Below are 15215 nucleotides of genomic sequence, written 5' to 3' on the forward strand. Positions count from 1 at the left end.
AATTATGTCATCCACAGTACTAATAAACACAACAACATCAATGGTTGGACCAGTAGAAACCAAATAGTTCTAAAAGAAGGTAAAACTACAGTTCATTAAGAGAAAACAAACTGTGATAAGAAGGTAAAAGAAAGTTTAGGATGTTCAACATATGAGCAGAAGAGATGTAAAACTATGGATATAAACAAGGAGAAAAATAAATAAAAGAAACAAAATAATTTAATAGGGAAAGAGAATGAGAAGAAACGAGAGAAAGAGAACCAAAAACAAAAATAAGAAAACCTAGCTTTCAAAAGATAAAACCAAGAAAAATCCAAACTTTAAAAAAAATGATTAAAATGAGGAAAACCATCTCATTTACAATAACCTCAAAAAAATACTTGAAAATTAATCTAACCAAGGAGTTAAAAGAGTTCTACAATTAAAATTATAGAACACTGAAGAAAGAAACTGAAGACCTTAGAAGAAGAAAGACATGCCATGTTCTTGGATGGGCAGAATTAATATTGTCAAAATGGTCATAAAACATAGCAAAATACAGATTCAATGCAATGCCCATCAAAATACCAATGACATTCTTGAAAGAATTAGACAGAATAATTCTTTAATTCACTTGGAAGAATAAGAGACCCAGAATAACCAAAGCAATCTAATCAAGAAAAGTAAAGCAGGAGGCATCACAATACCTGATCTGAAATTATACTATAGGAACATAAACAGCATGGTATTGGCATCAAAATAGACATGAAGACCAATGGAATATACTAGAAGACACAGAGACAAATGCACATAGCAGCACAATTCACAATAGCTAAATTATGGAATCAACCCAGGTGCCCAACAGTAGATAAACAGATTAAGAAATTGTGATACACACACACACACACACACACACACACACACATAAATGGAGTTCTACTCAGCCATAAAAAGACATTTTGCCATTTGCTGATAAATGGATGAAAATGGAGAATATCATGCTATGTGAAATAAGCCAAACTCAGAAATTCAAAGGTCAAACATTTTCTGTCATATATAGAAGCTACAGTAAAATAAAGGAAAGGGTGAGGAAAGGATAGGATATGATAAAGATAAAGTGATGAGTAATGTAGAAAGAGATGGAGAGGCAGAGTAGAGGGATGGGAAAAGGGAGGCAATGTAGAATGAATTCTTTAAAGTCATAATTTGTGCATATATAAGAACCAATAAAATATACATAGATGAGCAAAAGGAAGTCTAGTAGAGGAAGGAGAGTGGGGGAGGGAAGGGAGGACAGAAGAGAAGGGGGGAGAGAAAGGGGGGAATTTTACTGAAGTCAAATTCCATACATGTATGAGTTTGTTGGGATGAATCAAATTACCGTGTACAACTATAAAGCTCTAATAAAAATAACTCAAAAATTCAAAAATTTCAAAAAAATGATTAAAATGAGGGAAAATAAAACAAATGTGTGTGTGTGTCTGTGTGTGTGTTTTGTATATTCATGAACTGATCAACACAGCAAGAACACTAAAACAAAAAATTCTTAATGAAAAATTAGAGTTGTCTCTGCTGAGGTGGTTGAAACAGCCAACGAGGATGAACGTCCATTGCTATACCAGACTGCCCTTCTTTCTCCTCCTCCTAGTGCCATGTACTGTTAGAAATATTGAGGTGCTGCAAGAAATCAAACATGTGCTTGGAAGTGGGCAGGCAAGTAACACTACTTATGCCAGAAGGGCATGCTACAGAACCTGGTTAGCAATATGTGCATCGGTGGATAGTTCACCTGCTTTTATCCCTAACACAGCACTCGCCACTTTGCCTGTCCTGATTGTTACCCAGAACTACTCCTATCAGGACAAAGGGAAGGATTACAATTGGACATTACCAACTAAAGTTAAATATGATATTCTGAAGACAGACAATTCAGCTTTCTTTTTCTCATAGTACCTTTTAGACAGAGCATGATCTGAAGGTTTTAAACCTTTCCTCTTTTTGCCTTGCTCACTGAGCTGTCAGCTGGAATGGCCTACAGCTGCAGCTAGTTGAAATAGCTCAGTTTTCCTTCTCACCAGTATAATAATGTAGGAAGGAGTATAAAATACTGTTAATTGGAATTTTGTCGGGACACAGAAGATCAATGTACTCCCAGGCTAAGACTGCTGCAGAATTTTAAAGTCCTGAATAGATTTTTGAAAAAAGATCCAATGATATATTGTGGGACGTACATGAAATCTAAGGAGACATATGGGACAAAAGTGAAGGGATGGAAAATGATATTTCATGAAATGGTAACCAAAAGAGAAAGGGAAGCTATTCTAACAGCAGAAAAAATAGATTTTAAGTAAAAAAACTGCCAAAAGAGACCCCCCAAAAATGATATTGCCTAAAGATGAGTCAACTCACTCGAAGCATATATCAATATCCCAAGGGCATTTAAAAAAAGAATTATAACAACAAACCCAATTCCAAATCCGGAATAGTTGACTCTACACTATCTCAGTCATTTTAAAATTTACAATCATGGACAAAGAAAAAAAAAGATTTTACAAGGGGAGACTTTGCAAAATAAAGCTAATTTTTAAAAGAGAGGTATAAAACAAATGATTGTCATTGCTGCTGACACAATAGCATACTAAAAATAAAAAATAGGATGTGTACTAAAGGAATACTTTATTCTAGTTTGTAAAGTATGTTTGGTTTCCCCGATATCAGAAGGCTTTTTCTTAAGTTTGATGTGAATAGTTTCTTACATATAAACAACTTTCCTTTAATTTTTGAGATGGGGTGGGGGTGAGGGTCTTCCTATGTAGCCCCGCCTGGACTCTTTCAGGATCCTCCTACCTTAGCATCCTGAAGAGGTGGAATTACATGCCTGAGCCATCCAGCGGGTTTTTCCTAGCACGAAATTGGTAGTTTCTTTTTTCTTTATCCCACAGGATAGTCATGCTGGCCGCAGATGTGTATATGAACCTATTTTCTGTTTCCAATAAATGTATGTTCATAAACCAAACTTAAGCATACCCTTTCCTTTGAGAATAAAAGACGCTGGTTTGGTCCACAATCTAGGGTGCACTGACAGTATGCTGGCTTCATGCAGAAGTGACTAATAGTAATCTCCCATTAAACTAGGCAAAAACTTAAAATGATCTCTAGAGACATGGGGATGGTATACACCGGGAAGCACAAACTTGAGAAAAGTACTGAACAATTCATGAGCCAGATACCGTTTTAACTGCTTTTACAATGCAAACCGCCTTTGATTTTCTTAGAAATTCTACTAGCTAGACACTGTTGATAGCTTCATTCTACACTAGAAGACGACGCACTGGAGGGCCGGTAACTCCGAACAGCATCCCTTTCCACAGCACAGCTACTTTTCCGACCCCAGCAGCCAGGACCCCCAATTCTAGCTTCCAGCCACCGCGCCGCACCGCCTCTCCCTTTGCGCATGCGCACCCCCGCCTTTTCCCCCCAACCCCTCCCGGTTCGTCGTCCCCGGCCTCCAGTCCCTCGTGGGAAACAATTGCCGGCCTCCGGGTCCACACGGCGAGGGAGCAGCGGGTGAGCCCGGGAGGGTTGGGCAAAGGCCTAGGGGGCCGGGGAGGCTCCGCAGACCGGAAGGAGGCGGCCGATGCTAGGCGGAGAGGAGGAGCTCCGCGGACCTCGCGGTGAGACCTCGGGCGTCTGCAGACTTTAAGAAGGGCATCCAGGCGGGTGCATCCCTGTCGGGGGAAGGGGCTCGGGTGTGGCGTGGGAACGCCAGTGTTTGGGCTCGCGGGGTCCGCTCCGGTCCAGCCCCAGCGCTGAGCCGGCGGCGCCGTCATGTGGCCACAGGTGGGGAGTGCGTGTGCGTGTCGTGTGCTCTGGGCCCGCGGGGAGGGAGTGGGGCTGCGGCGGGCGGGGCTATAGGGAAGGGACCGCGCGTGCGTAGCATGTGTGACGTGTGCGCGGCGCGCGCTTGACGTTGTGACGTGTACCTTTCGCAGGATCCACGGGGAAGGGGCGGGGCTGCGAGGGCCAGTCAGGTGTGAATACTCTGACAGAATAATCCACGCAAAACTCTTCCTTCTCTGTTGACTATGGATGTTAAGAATATTTGCCATTTGGGTTGTTTTGGGTACCTTCAGTTTTTCAATCGCTATTGTATAGATTTATGTATAATGTAGTCCTCTGGGAGGGTCCCAAAAGACCTCCCTTGCTGCTGGAGCTTGGACTGGTCCCTAAGGCTTTTGTATTAGTGAAGTGGAAAAGGGAAAGGACTGATCTATCTATCCACCAAGGCCCTTTGCTGGCCCTAACACCTGGATTCCAAGTTATCCCTTATTTGTTCCTTGTTTATTATTTGTTATGTATAATCATAACAGTATTCTGAAGCCATCGGAGTCTGTGTGCTGGTGGAAGGTGTGGGACAAGTTTAAGAAGAGAGAGGTGAGCTGGAGCTGAGAGGGTGCAACCCAGGCTGTACAGGAAATGTCATCTCTTTGGAGCATGGGCTGGAATGAAAGGCTCAGCAGCCACAACTAAGAAAATGTTGTCATCTGTCTCCCTAAATTCCTCCCTCACCTTTCCTATTCTGTTTACTCTTTACTGAGGCTAGCAGCTCTCAGTGTCCCATCTAAGGGTGGAATTTAGAGAAATGCTGAGGTTCCTGCTCTCCTGGCCTTATAGATTCACAGTATGGTAGTACAGGCAGGTCCTCTTTGTTTCATTTCATTTGAAATATTAAAAATAGTTGGTGAGAAAGTGATTCAGATTATGCAGTTTGTCATTGGCAGAACCAAGAACATAAGATCTTCAGATTCCTGGGCCATTGCTGTCCATTTTGTCATTATTAGGTCAAAGTTATTTTCTTATTAAAAGATCCTTTTGAGCTGGGCTTGGTGGCTCCAGGAACTGAGGTGGGAAAATCACAATTTCAAGGCCAACCTCAGCAACTTAGCAACATCCTGAGCAACTTAGTGAGACCCTGTCTCAAAATTTAAAAACAAGGAGGGCTGGGGAGACGTGTCTTACTGGTAAATTGCCCCAGTACCAAAAAAAAAAAAAAAAAAAGAATTCTTTTGGGAAAACTGGAAGCCAGTTAGAACAAACATTCTTAAAAATCTTATCTTGCCTTAAACACTCCCATCCCTTACTGGGTGAGGGTTAGAGATTTCTTGGGTTATCTAACCTCAAGGGATTTATGGTGGTAACAAGTAAATAAATAATATGGTCTGAGGTGTAGTTTTTTCTCCCATTACAACATTGGTACCCATACTATTTCCTTCTTTAGATTACTGTTATTTGTTAAACTCATCTTTTCATGTTTTTAATTTCTCTGTGTAACAGAACCTAAATTGGTAATAAATTAATAAGAAACATGTTTACATACACTCAATGAAAAGTATCATATCTAAACTCAACATACATGGGAACCACATATGGACAGGTAAGTATCTTGTTTGTGAAGCTGTATAGGAAAGTGAATTTAGGAACTGCAAGGCGGGCAAAGTCTCTCCTGACATCCTCCTTCCTTCTCTCTTAGCTTTCCCTCCTCCAATAAGAGCAGAAAATGAACAAATCCAAGGTGAGTGTTTTGTTTATTTACTCCCACTTTGTTTTAAGTTTATAAGGATTCATTTTTTTAAGGAGAAAAAGTAAAAAGTTTAATTAAGGGAAATGTAGAATAGCAAATTCAATGTAGGGCAATTAGCAAAATTAGTTGAACTTTTAATTTCATAAGATTATCCAAGTTATTGTAAAATTCTCTGTGATCTTCCTAATAACATCCCTGAAATAAATGTGATATATTGTCTATAATCATTTCATGGCTAGAAGCAAAGCAGTGCAGGAGGAAAACCCAGTGCACATACTTTCTGAAGACCAGACTGAGAAGTTTGAGCAGACTGCTCTCTGATGATCCTACTTGACCCAAGAATAAAACTTGAAAGATGTGGAGGAATGGAGGGGCTACAAAACAACATTCCTTAATGTGTTGGCTTGTTTAATTCTCTGCAGAGTCACAAGTAGTTCTGGCTTATGTTTTGCATTTTTCATTTCCATTTCAACCTGATAAATACAGCCTTGTCCCATCACTACCACTCACCTGAATTAGTTCTAGAAAAAGTCACCAAATCATAGTCAAAACCAGTGGATATTTTTGTCTTTGCCTTACTAGACTGTAAGCATCTACAGCATTTGATAATATTGTATTGACTTCAGTCTCTATTTTGAATGTCTCCTCTGTTGGTGTCTGTGACACCATCCTTTAAGCTCTCCCTGTTTCTAATTCTCGTTTTCCTCTCTAGCCCTCAGGAAGGCATCTTTTCCTTTTGCCCCAAGTTATTTTTATACCCAAATTTCCATCCTTGACCCACTTCTTCTTTGAGTTTTATTGACTGGTTTCATGTGTTTGATTTTTTTGTTAATAAAATGCTTTTGAATTGGTAATATACTAATATGTTTTAAAAACTAAGTGACTGTACTAATAAAATATTAAAACTTCAAACCAGAAAAAAGATAATGTAAATTTTGCATTCCCTTTCTCTCCGCTTCTGCTGCTCCCTCTAGGTAGGGTGATATTTATCCTCCAGAGACAATTTCACTGAAAGAAATTCTGTACAATTAGTGTGCTGGGATAACTGGTGTATATTGAGACAGCCCCAAACTGGAGTGTATCGTCACACTACTATAGATCCCTATTTTTAAAAATAATTTCTTTTCTATCCTTCCAGTGTTTCTTTCTCTGGTTAAAAGAAAATATGCGTGCATATTCTCCCCCTCCTTCCTTTATATAAGAAGAAATCCATTGTCCTTTAGGGCTTCTCCAACTTAGATGGACCTGTGCATCTCTAATGTCATGTTTATGTACAGATTCTTATTTAGTAGATATAGATGGCATCTTGGATTCTGAATTTCTAATAAACTTCCAGCTGAAGCGAGTTCTGCTCAGGGGCACACCCTTTGAGTAGCAAGACTGTACACTTATTTTCCATTCTTTTTTCACTTAACAACATGGACCAGAGATTTCTGTGACAGAACATGAATTGCTTCTTCTTTCTTTGTCACAGTTTCATGGTAATTTAAATGTAAATATTCAAGTTTATTAAACTACTTCCAACCTTTTGTTATTGCAACCATGTTAGAATGAGCAACCTTGTATGCAAACATGTGTATGTATACACACACACACACACACACATACACACACACACAGTACAAATGTATTGGATAGATTTGTCAATTTGTCCCAGAACTTTATCAGCTTAGTAAGACTGTGAGAGTGCCTCGTCATAGAGGTATTATCATTTATAGCCTTGTTGGCAGTTTATGAGAGGGCTTGTTTCTTCACAGCTTCTCTCATAAAGGTGTGGTTCAACTTTTGGATTTTGGGCACCAGATAGTTAAAAAGTGCTATTTTATGTAGTTTGCATCTGTGGTTTTCTTCACTCTGGATGAAGTTGATTACCTTTTCACATGTTTGAGTGCCTTGTATTTTTCTGTGAGCTATCTGTTAATTTATTATGCACATTTTGCTCCCACCCCATGTCTAGTTAGTTCTTTATATATTAGAGATAATAATGCTTTGTTTTTTTATGAGTCGCAAACTACTATGTTCTGCTATATCAATCTTTTATAGGTTTAAACTTTGTAGCTCTTAAGGGAATAATTAAAAAATTCTTCTCACTTCGTGATTGTAAAGAATCTGCTCCTGAAATTTAGCACATTGTGCATTTTATGTTTAAATCGCTAATTCATTTGAAGTTTATTGTAGTATGCAAGAACTTGACAGTTATAACAATATCATGCCATTTACCACTTCCTGCTCTGAGTGCTATTGTTATCTTGTTTTCTTCTCCCTGTCCTCTCAATCCATAAGACATCTTTAGCATTATGGCTTTAGTCGGTGGGCTTTCTATATGGCTTTAGTCGGTGGGCTTTCTATTTACTTAAATGCTTGACCTTTCCTGTGTTTTCTTCCTTTCAGTAGCAGTTTTTGCTTCATCTATGATCATTTGCCTTTAGCCCAAAGTACTTTTATTATTTCCTGCAAGTCTTACAGTATTATTTGTATTCCTGATAATTGCCATTATGACTGGGGTGAGATGAAATCTCAATATAGTTTTGGTTCGTGTTTCTCTAATTGGTAGGGATGTTGAACTTTTTTTTTCTTATTTTATTGACCATTTGTACTTCTTTTGAGAAACGTCTGTTTAGTTCTTTTGCCCATTTATTAATTGGTTATTTGGTTTCTTGGTTTGTTTCAGTGTTCTTTATAAGTTCTGGCTGTTAAACCCTTTCAGGAATAACTGACAAAGATTTTCTTCCATTCTGTAGGCTTTCTTTTCACACTTTTTATAGTTTATTCACTGTGCCAAAACTTTGTTTGATGCTGACCCACTTCTTAATTCTTAGTTTTATTTCTTGAGCTTCAGGGATCTTGTTAAGGAAATCAGTGCCTGTGCCAATATGTTGGAGTGTTAGCCCTATGTTTTCTTCTAGCAGTTGCAAAGTTTCTGGTCTAGTTCTCCGTCTTTGATCCACTTTGAGTGGACTTGTGTAGGGTGAGAGATAAGGATTTTGTTTCATTTTTATAGATAGGGTATCTAGTTTTTCCGGCCCAATTTATTAAAAAGCCTGTCTTTTCTCTGACATATGTTTTTGGTACTTTTGTCAAGTATCAGATGACTGTAACTGTGGGTTTGTCTCTGTGTCTTCTAATCTTTTCCTTTGGTCTTCATGTCTGTTTTGGTGCCAGTATCATGCTGGTTTTGTTATTGTAGCTCTGTTTTATAAATTGAGGTCCAGTATTTTGATGCCTCTAGCATCACTTTTCTTGTTCAGGATTGCTTTGGCTATTCTGGGTCTTTTATTCTTCAAAATGAATTTTAGGACTGTTTTTTCCAGTTCTCTGAAGAACGTCATTGATATTTTGACAGGGATTGCATTGAATCTGTATTATGTGTTTTTAGTTAGGCCATTTTGACAATATAATTTCTGCCTACTCAAGAACTTGGGAGGTTTTTCTGTCTCCTAAGATATTCTTCAATTTCTTTCTTCAGTATTCATTTAGTTTTCATTGTAGAGGGCTTTCACCTCCTCTACAAAATAAAATAAAATACTTGGGAATTAGTCTAAATTATTATTTTATTTTTTGAGGTTATTCTGATTGGGGTAGTTTTCCTGGTATCTTTCCCAGCAGAATCTCTACTGAAGTATAGGAAAGCTCTTGATTTGTGAATAGTGATCTTGTATCCTATTACCTTGCTGAATTTATTTACCAACTCTAGAAGTCTTCTGGTGGAATGTTTTGGGTCTTGCAGACATTGGATCATGTCATCAGCAAACATGGTATTCCTTTAAATTCCTTTTCTTGCCTGTTTGCTGTGGTTAGAGTTTCAAGGACTGAATGAAAGTGGTAAGAAAGAATGTCCTTGTCTTGTTAATGATTTTAGAGGAAATACTTTCAATTTTTCTTCATTCAGTATGATTTTGGCTTTGAGTTCGTTGTATACAGCCTTGTAATGTTAAGGTAAGTTCCTTCTATTCCTAGTTTCTCCAGCATTTTTAACATGAATGAATGCTGGATTTTATCAAAGGCCTTGTCTATATCTATTGAAATAATCATGACTCTTGCTTGTCCTTACTTCTATTTATTGATTTGTGTAGGTTGAACCAAACTTGAATCCCAGGGATCAGTCACATTTGAACATGGAGTATTATTTTCAACTATTTTCCTGAAGAGTTTTTTAATGCATTTTTTGGTTTGTTTTTTGTTTTTTTGGTTAGTTTGGCTTGGGGTTTATCAATCTTGTTTATCTTTTGAAAGAACTACTACTCTTTGTTGTATTGATTCTGTATATTGTTTTTATTATTCTCAATTTCATTAATTTCAGCTCTGATCTTAATTATTACTGTCTTCTACCAAATTTGACATTTGTTCTTCCTTTTCTAAGGCCTTGAGGTGTAACATTAGCTTTTGTGGACTCTTTCTAATTTTTTAATGTAAACTTTCAATGCTGTAAAGTAGCCTTTTAGAACTTCCTTCATGCTGTCCTGGAGATTTGATATGTTGTATATTTGTTCTCATTTGTTTCTAGAAGTTTTTTTATTCTCTCATTTCTTCTGTGATCCATTCCTTGTTTGAGAGTGTTTGTTGTTCAATCTTCATGTGTTTATGTGGTTTCTGTAATGTTTCTTGCTGTTGATTTGTAGTTTCATTTTGTTATGAGCTGATAGGATGGATGAATATATCAATTTTTATGGTATTTTCTAAGACTTGGATTTTGACCTAGAATATAGTCTGCTTTTTTAAAAGTTCATTGAACTGCTGATATACATATACATATATATATATCTTGTGGATCCATTTAATTTATAGTACCTTTATTGATTTTATGTTTAGATGACCAGGCTGTTGGTGATAGGGGTATTTGAAATCACCCAGTATTATTGTAGTAAGATTTAATGTGAAGAAGTGGTGTTTTATATAATTAGGTTCACTTAGATTTATGGCATAATTATTTGTATTGTTCTGTCTTCTTGTTGAATTGTTCCCTTCACCAATATATAATGGCTTTCTTTGTCTCCTCTGATTAATTTTTGATTGAAATTGGCTTTATCAGATATGAGAATAGCTACTCCTTGGTTTTGGACTCCATTTGAATGGAATATTTTTTCCATTCTTTATTTTTAGCCTGTGAATGTCTTTACCTTTGAGATGTGTCTCTTCAAACAGTGTATCATTGGATCTTGTTTTTAATCCATTCTGACAATCTGTGCCTTTTAATTGGGGAGTTGAGAACATTTATGTTGAATATTATTATGGATAGATCATCGTTATTTCCTGCCATTTTGGTTAATTTGCTGTATTTAATTGTCTTGATTTTCATTTAGTTAATTGTTCTTCCAGTGAGCTTCGTCTGTTTGGGATCTGTGGGATTTATTTTGGGGTTCCTCTGTGTACAGTTTATCTTTAAGAGCTCTATGTAGTGTGTTGGTTTAGTGGTCAGCACTTTGTTTATTTTTATCTAGAAAGTTTTTGTCCATTGATTCTGAAAGATAACTTTGCTGGATATAGCAATCTTAACTAGCAATTGTTTTCTTTCAGAGTTTTTAGAGCTCATTCTAGACTCTTCTCAATTTTAGGGTTTCATTTGAGACTTAGAAGTAAGCTTTACTGGTTTGCCTCTAAATGTGACCTGATGATTTTCTTTTCCAACTTTTAATATTCTTTCCTTATTTTCTATATGTTAGGCATTTTGATTATGATGTATCTTGGAGAAGTTCTGTTTTGATCTTGTCTTTTTGGTGTCTTGTGTACCTCCTATATGTGACTGCCTATCTTGTTTCTAAGGTGGTGAAATTTTTCTGCTTCTCTTGCACTGAAGAGGTTCATAATGCTTTTAGCCCTATATCCATGTTTTCTTCTTTCCCAGTGACTCTCAGGTTTGATCTCTTGCTGTTGTCCTTGTATATTCTGATCATGGTCTTTTTTTTTTTTTTTTTTTCCTTTATTGCATACTGTGTATTTGGGTTCATATACCCTGCCTTCAAGGCCTGAGTTCTGTCTTTGAGGTTTGGAGTTCTTTTTTTTTATAATCTCTACTGTTGGTGATACTTCCAATTGAATTTCAAATTTGATTCATTGTACCTTTCATTTTTGGGAGCTCTGATTGGTTGCTTTTCAGTATCTGTATTTCTTTTTTGAAATGGCCTTTCTCCTCCTTCATTTGCTCTTTAATTCATTCCTTAGATATTCTTTTAGTTCACTCATTGTTTTGGGTTCTTCTGAAATTTCATCCACTTCCATATATATGGGTTCCTTTGTTGGACTGTGAATTTTGTGGGGAGATTTGTTTGCCTGTTTCCTCATGTTTTCAGAGATCTTTACTTGTGCATCAGTTGCATTTGGATTCCCCTTCCTCTTTTTATATGTGTCCATCAGTATATAGTTATCTTTTTTGTTCTAGTGACTTCTCTGTTTTTGCTATATGAGTAGATGTCTAGAAGTGGACCTGAGGTCCCCTTCTAGTTGTTCTAACTTCAGGCACAGATGTTGGTTTTGAGTTTTTTCTCCCTTCTCTTTTATATGTTGAAGTATTGTTGAGGCTCAAGTAGGGTTAGTTTGTGTGTGGAGTTAGAATCAGTATTACTGAATTTTGAGTAACTCACCTCCTCTGTGAGCTTGAAGTATCCTGATCATTTCACAGCTCCTCTTAGAGAAATGTGGCAAGGACTAGCAATAACAACAACCGATGTACATCCTTAAAATAAATGTCCAGTGTCTACTTGGACATCTCTACTACCTGTAGAGAAATAGGGGTCAGTCTTTAACATCAGTGCTAGTAGTCAACAACTATGACCTAGACCAGACATTAACCAGCAAGTGTCTACTGTGTTGTCAGCTGTATTAATAGTCACACCATGTATGAGGTGCTAATTACATAAACTATAAAATGCTACCAGATAATGGAATTACAGTTCCTTAAATGAAGAGAAAATATGGTCGGAGGGCAAGAGAAAGTTCAAAATATTTTTAAAGTGAACAATGAAGAAGCAGGAGAGAGGAATCAGATGATGGCTATAAAGACAGGGGAATAAAAAATAACTAAACATAAAGGGGAAGAAAGAGGGTACAGGAAAAGTTGGTTATTAGTGGTAGAAGAGAAAGAAGAAGGGATAATAAGAGGAACAAAAACTGAAAAATGAACAAATAAAAGATCAAGAGAACAAACCCATGTAATATTTTACCCCACCAGCTGGGTATGGCAGCACAGGTTTGTAATCCCAGTGGCCTGGGAGTCTGAGACAGGAGGATTTCAAGTTCAAAGCCACCCCCAACAACTTTAGCAAAACCCCATCTCTAAATAAAATATAAAAAAAGGACTGGAGATGTGGTTCATTGGTTAAGTGCCCCTGGGTTCAATCCCTAATACTAAAAAATGGGGGGAAAAAAAAAAAACAGTGAAAAAGAGAGCAATTAAATTGAATGAAAAATTATATGAACGTTTACTATCAGAAATTTTGAACCTGTCCACATAGAACACTAACACCCCCCTCACACACACACTCACATACCCATACACACACACACACACACACACACACACACACACACAATAATGCAGAATGTAAAAAAAGTGTGTGTATGTATGTGTGTTTGAAATAAAATTAAAATAATAATAACTAAAAAAAGGAAAAAGGGAATAGGAAAAAAAGAGCTTATTTCTGGTGAGGTGATCAAAACTGTTGGTAAGAATGGATGTTCATCACTTATGCTGATGTGTGCTATTCTTTGTATATTTTGGGGGTCAAGGGCTGGGGTTGTTAAGTCTCATATTTTTGTGTTTCTCCCTTAGCTGTCAGCCTTTTGTGTCCAGAAGCCAAAACTGACTGTAGTAACTCTCAGCTTCTCAGCTTCCAGTATAGGATGAGAGTGTAGTAAATCTCAGGTTCTCAGCTTCCAGTATAGAATGAGAGTGTAGTAAATCTCAGGTTCTCAGCTTCCAGTATAGGATGAGAGCTGGGGTATTCCTGTAGTGGAACCTGGTGCAGAGTTATAAATTGGAGGTTCCAGTAACTAGAGTTTGATCTTGACTGAACCTTGAAACTCTGGTTGGATATTTGAGATTTTGTCTATATCCCTCTGTTGCTGGGGAGATGCTGATCTCTGCTGAATGTCTGGATCCCAGGGGCCTTCTGAAATTTCCACTTTTAGGGTAAGGAGTCTACACCTTGATAGATTTCAAATATTCCATCTCCATAATTGTGAATTACCCAGGATCAGACCTGGAGTACAGATGTACCTGTCTTGAGGCATTTACTGGCATCTTCCCTGATGCTTACATGGGTTGCCAGTTGGTATCCCCAGCCTGTATCATCCTAGGCACAGTTCTTTCTGCACGTGTTTAATCATTGTTGGTCCATGCTCTGAACCTCACAGTAGGCATCTGCTAGGGTCAGGCCAGCAACTTCCTTTATGAATTCCCAATCTCTCGCCTCTTCTTTCTAGCCTGAGGACACTAAAAAATGTTTCCCACCACCAAAGCACGGATTCTGGTTGGACTGTCCACCCCTTGGTGGATGATTTAATTGCTTTTCACTCATCAACTTCCCCCACTGTCTCTGGGTTAGTTAAGACCAACCTACCTCTCTATTCCACAGCTTCTCCCAACGCAGTTTTCTTTGCTGCTTTTTCCTCTCTGTCTCTCTGCCCATGTTCCCCTGCCCTCTGCAGTGGACTGGTAGCACCATCAACAGCCAAACTGGCACATCTCTAAAGTATTATTTTTTTATGTTCAAAACTTCCAATTTTGTTTATGATTATTTTGCTCTCCAGTGTTGAATTTCAGTGAATTCTGTTAGTCACCCACCTTGCTGAGGAGCGGTCTTCCTGCTTTTTAAGTCTTGAGCTAAGGAACTGCTGGGAAGTGCACCCTTCCTGTAATTTGTCATCATCTTGAACCTCCCCATTGAGTTTTTAATCTTTGTTTTTGAATAATCAGTCCTCAAATATGTGTCTTTCTTAATTCTTTGTATTTAATATTATATAGCTCCATTAATGAACTCCCTTGTGGTCTCTTTTTATTGTATGTGATTCCTCCTTATTTTCAACAATATCATCTTGTTCACTTGATGCTTTGTTAGTTTTGATTCAGGTCAGGCCTTTGAGGCTCAGGATGTGGGTTTCTTCTTTAAGAGAGGATTTATATATTTTTCTTGCAACCCCCTAAGGTGACTTATCTTAAGTAGTTATCGTCAGTAGTTTCTGTATGATAAATGCCTAGGGCTGGAATATATCTCGGTCACATTCAACTTTTGGGTTTCAAACTAAATTCATTAGACTTTAAATTCCAGTATTTGTTTCCTTAATGATATGAATTTATCAATAGTTCTTACCATCACTGGATAGGGTACAGTGAGGTTCCCAGAAAGGAAAAGGGGACCTCAGCTCAGCCCTGTCAGAGGTGTAAGCCAGAGAAAGGTATTTCAGGATATATCAGAAGAGGCACAAGAAAAAATATTACTCAGGAAAGCAAGATTTATTTAGTAAAGCAAGCAATAGAGCAGGATGCACACTCACAGGGAGCAGAAGTACAGTTGACTGAGAGTGAGACACACTTTTGGGCTCTCAGGTTTATTTTTTAAAGGAACCTTTGTGAATGGTGAGCATAAGAATAAGTGTGGTGGCATTAGCTTAATGAGCTCAGTTCTTTTGATCAAGGAGCCCAGAGTGGGTCACGGGGATC

General features: G+C 37.7%; 1 protein-coding gene across 1 annotated transcript in view; it reads left to right on the plus strand.

The window, feature by feature from the left end:
* Positions 1-3468: 3468 nt before the first annotated feature.
* The window catches only part of Znf248 (zinc finger protein 248), a 41980-nt gene continuing 30233 nt past the window's right edge, over positions 3469-15215 (plus strand). Inside the window, exons 1-2 of the mRNA XM_047552261.1 lie at positions 3469-3653; positions 5510-5551. Coding sequence (XP_047408217.1) covers positions 5537-5551 — 15 coding nt within the window. The 5' untranslated portion in view covers positions 3469-3653; positions 5510-5536. The remainder of the gene's footprint in view (positions 3654-5509; positions 5552-15215) is intronic.

Source organism: Sciurus carolinensis, chromosome 5 (assembly GCF_902686445.1).
Source record: "Sciurus carolinensis chromosome 5, mSciCar1.2, whole genome shotgun sequence".
NCBI classification, from domain to species: domain Eukaryota; kingdom Metazoa; phylum Chordata; class Mammalia; order Rodentia; family Sciuridae; genus Sciurus; species Sciurus carolinensis.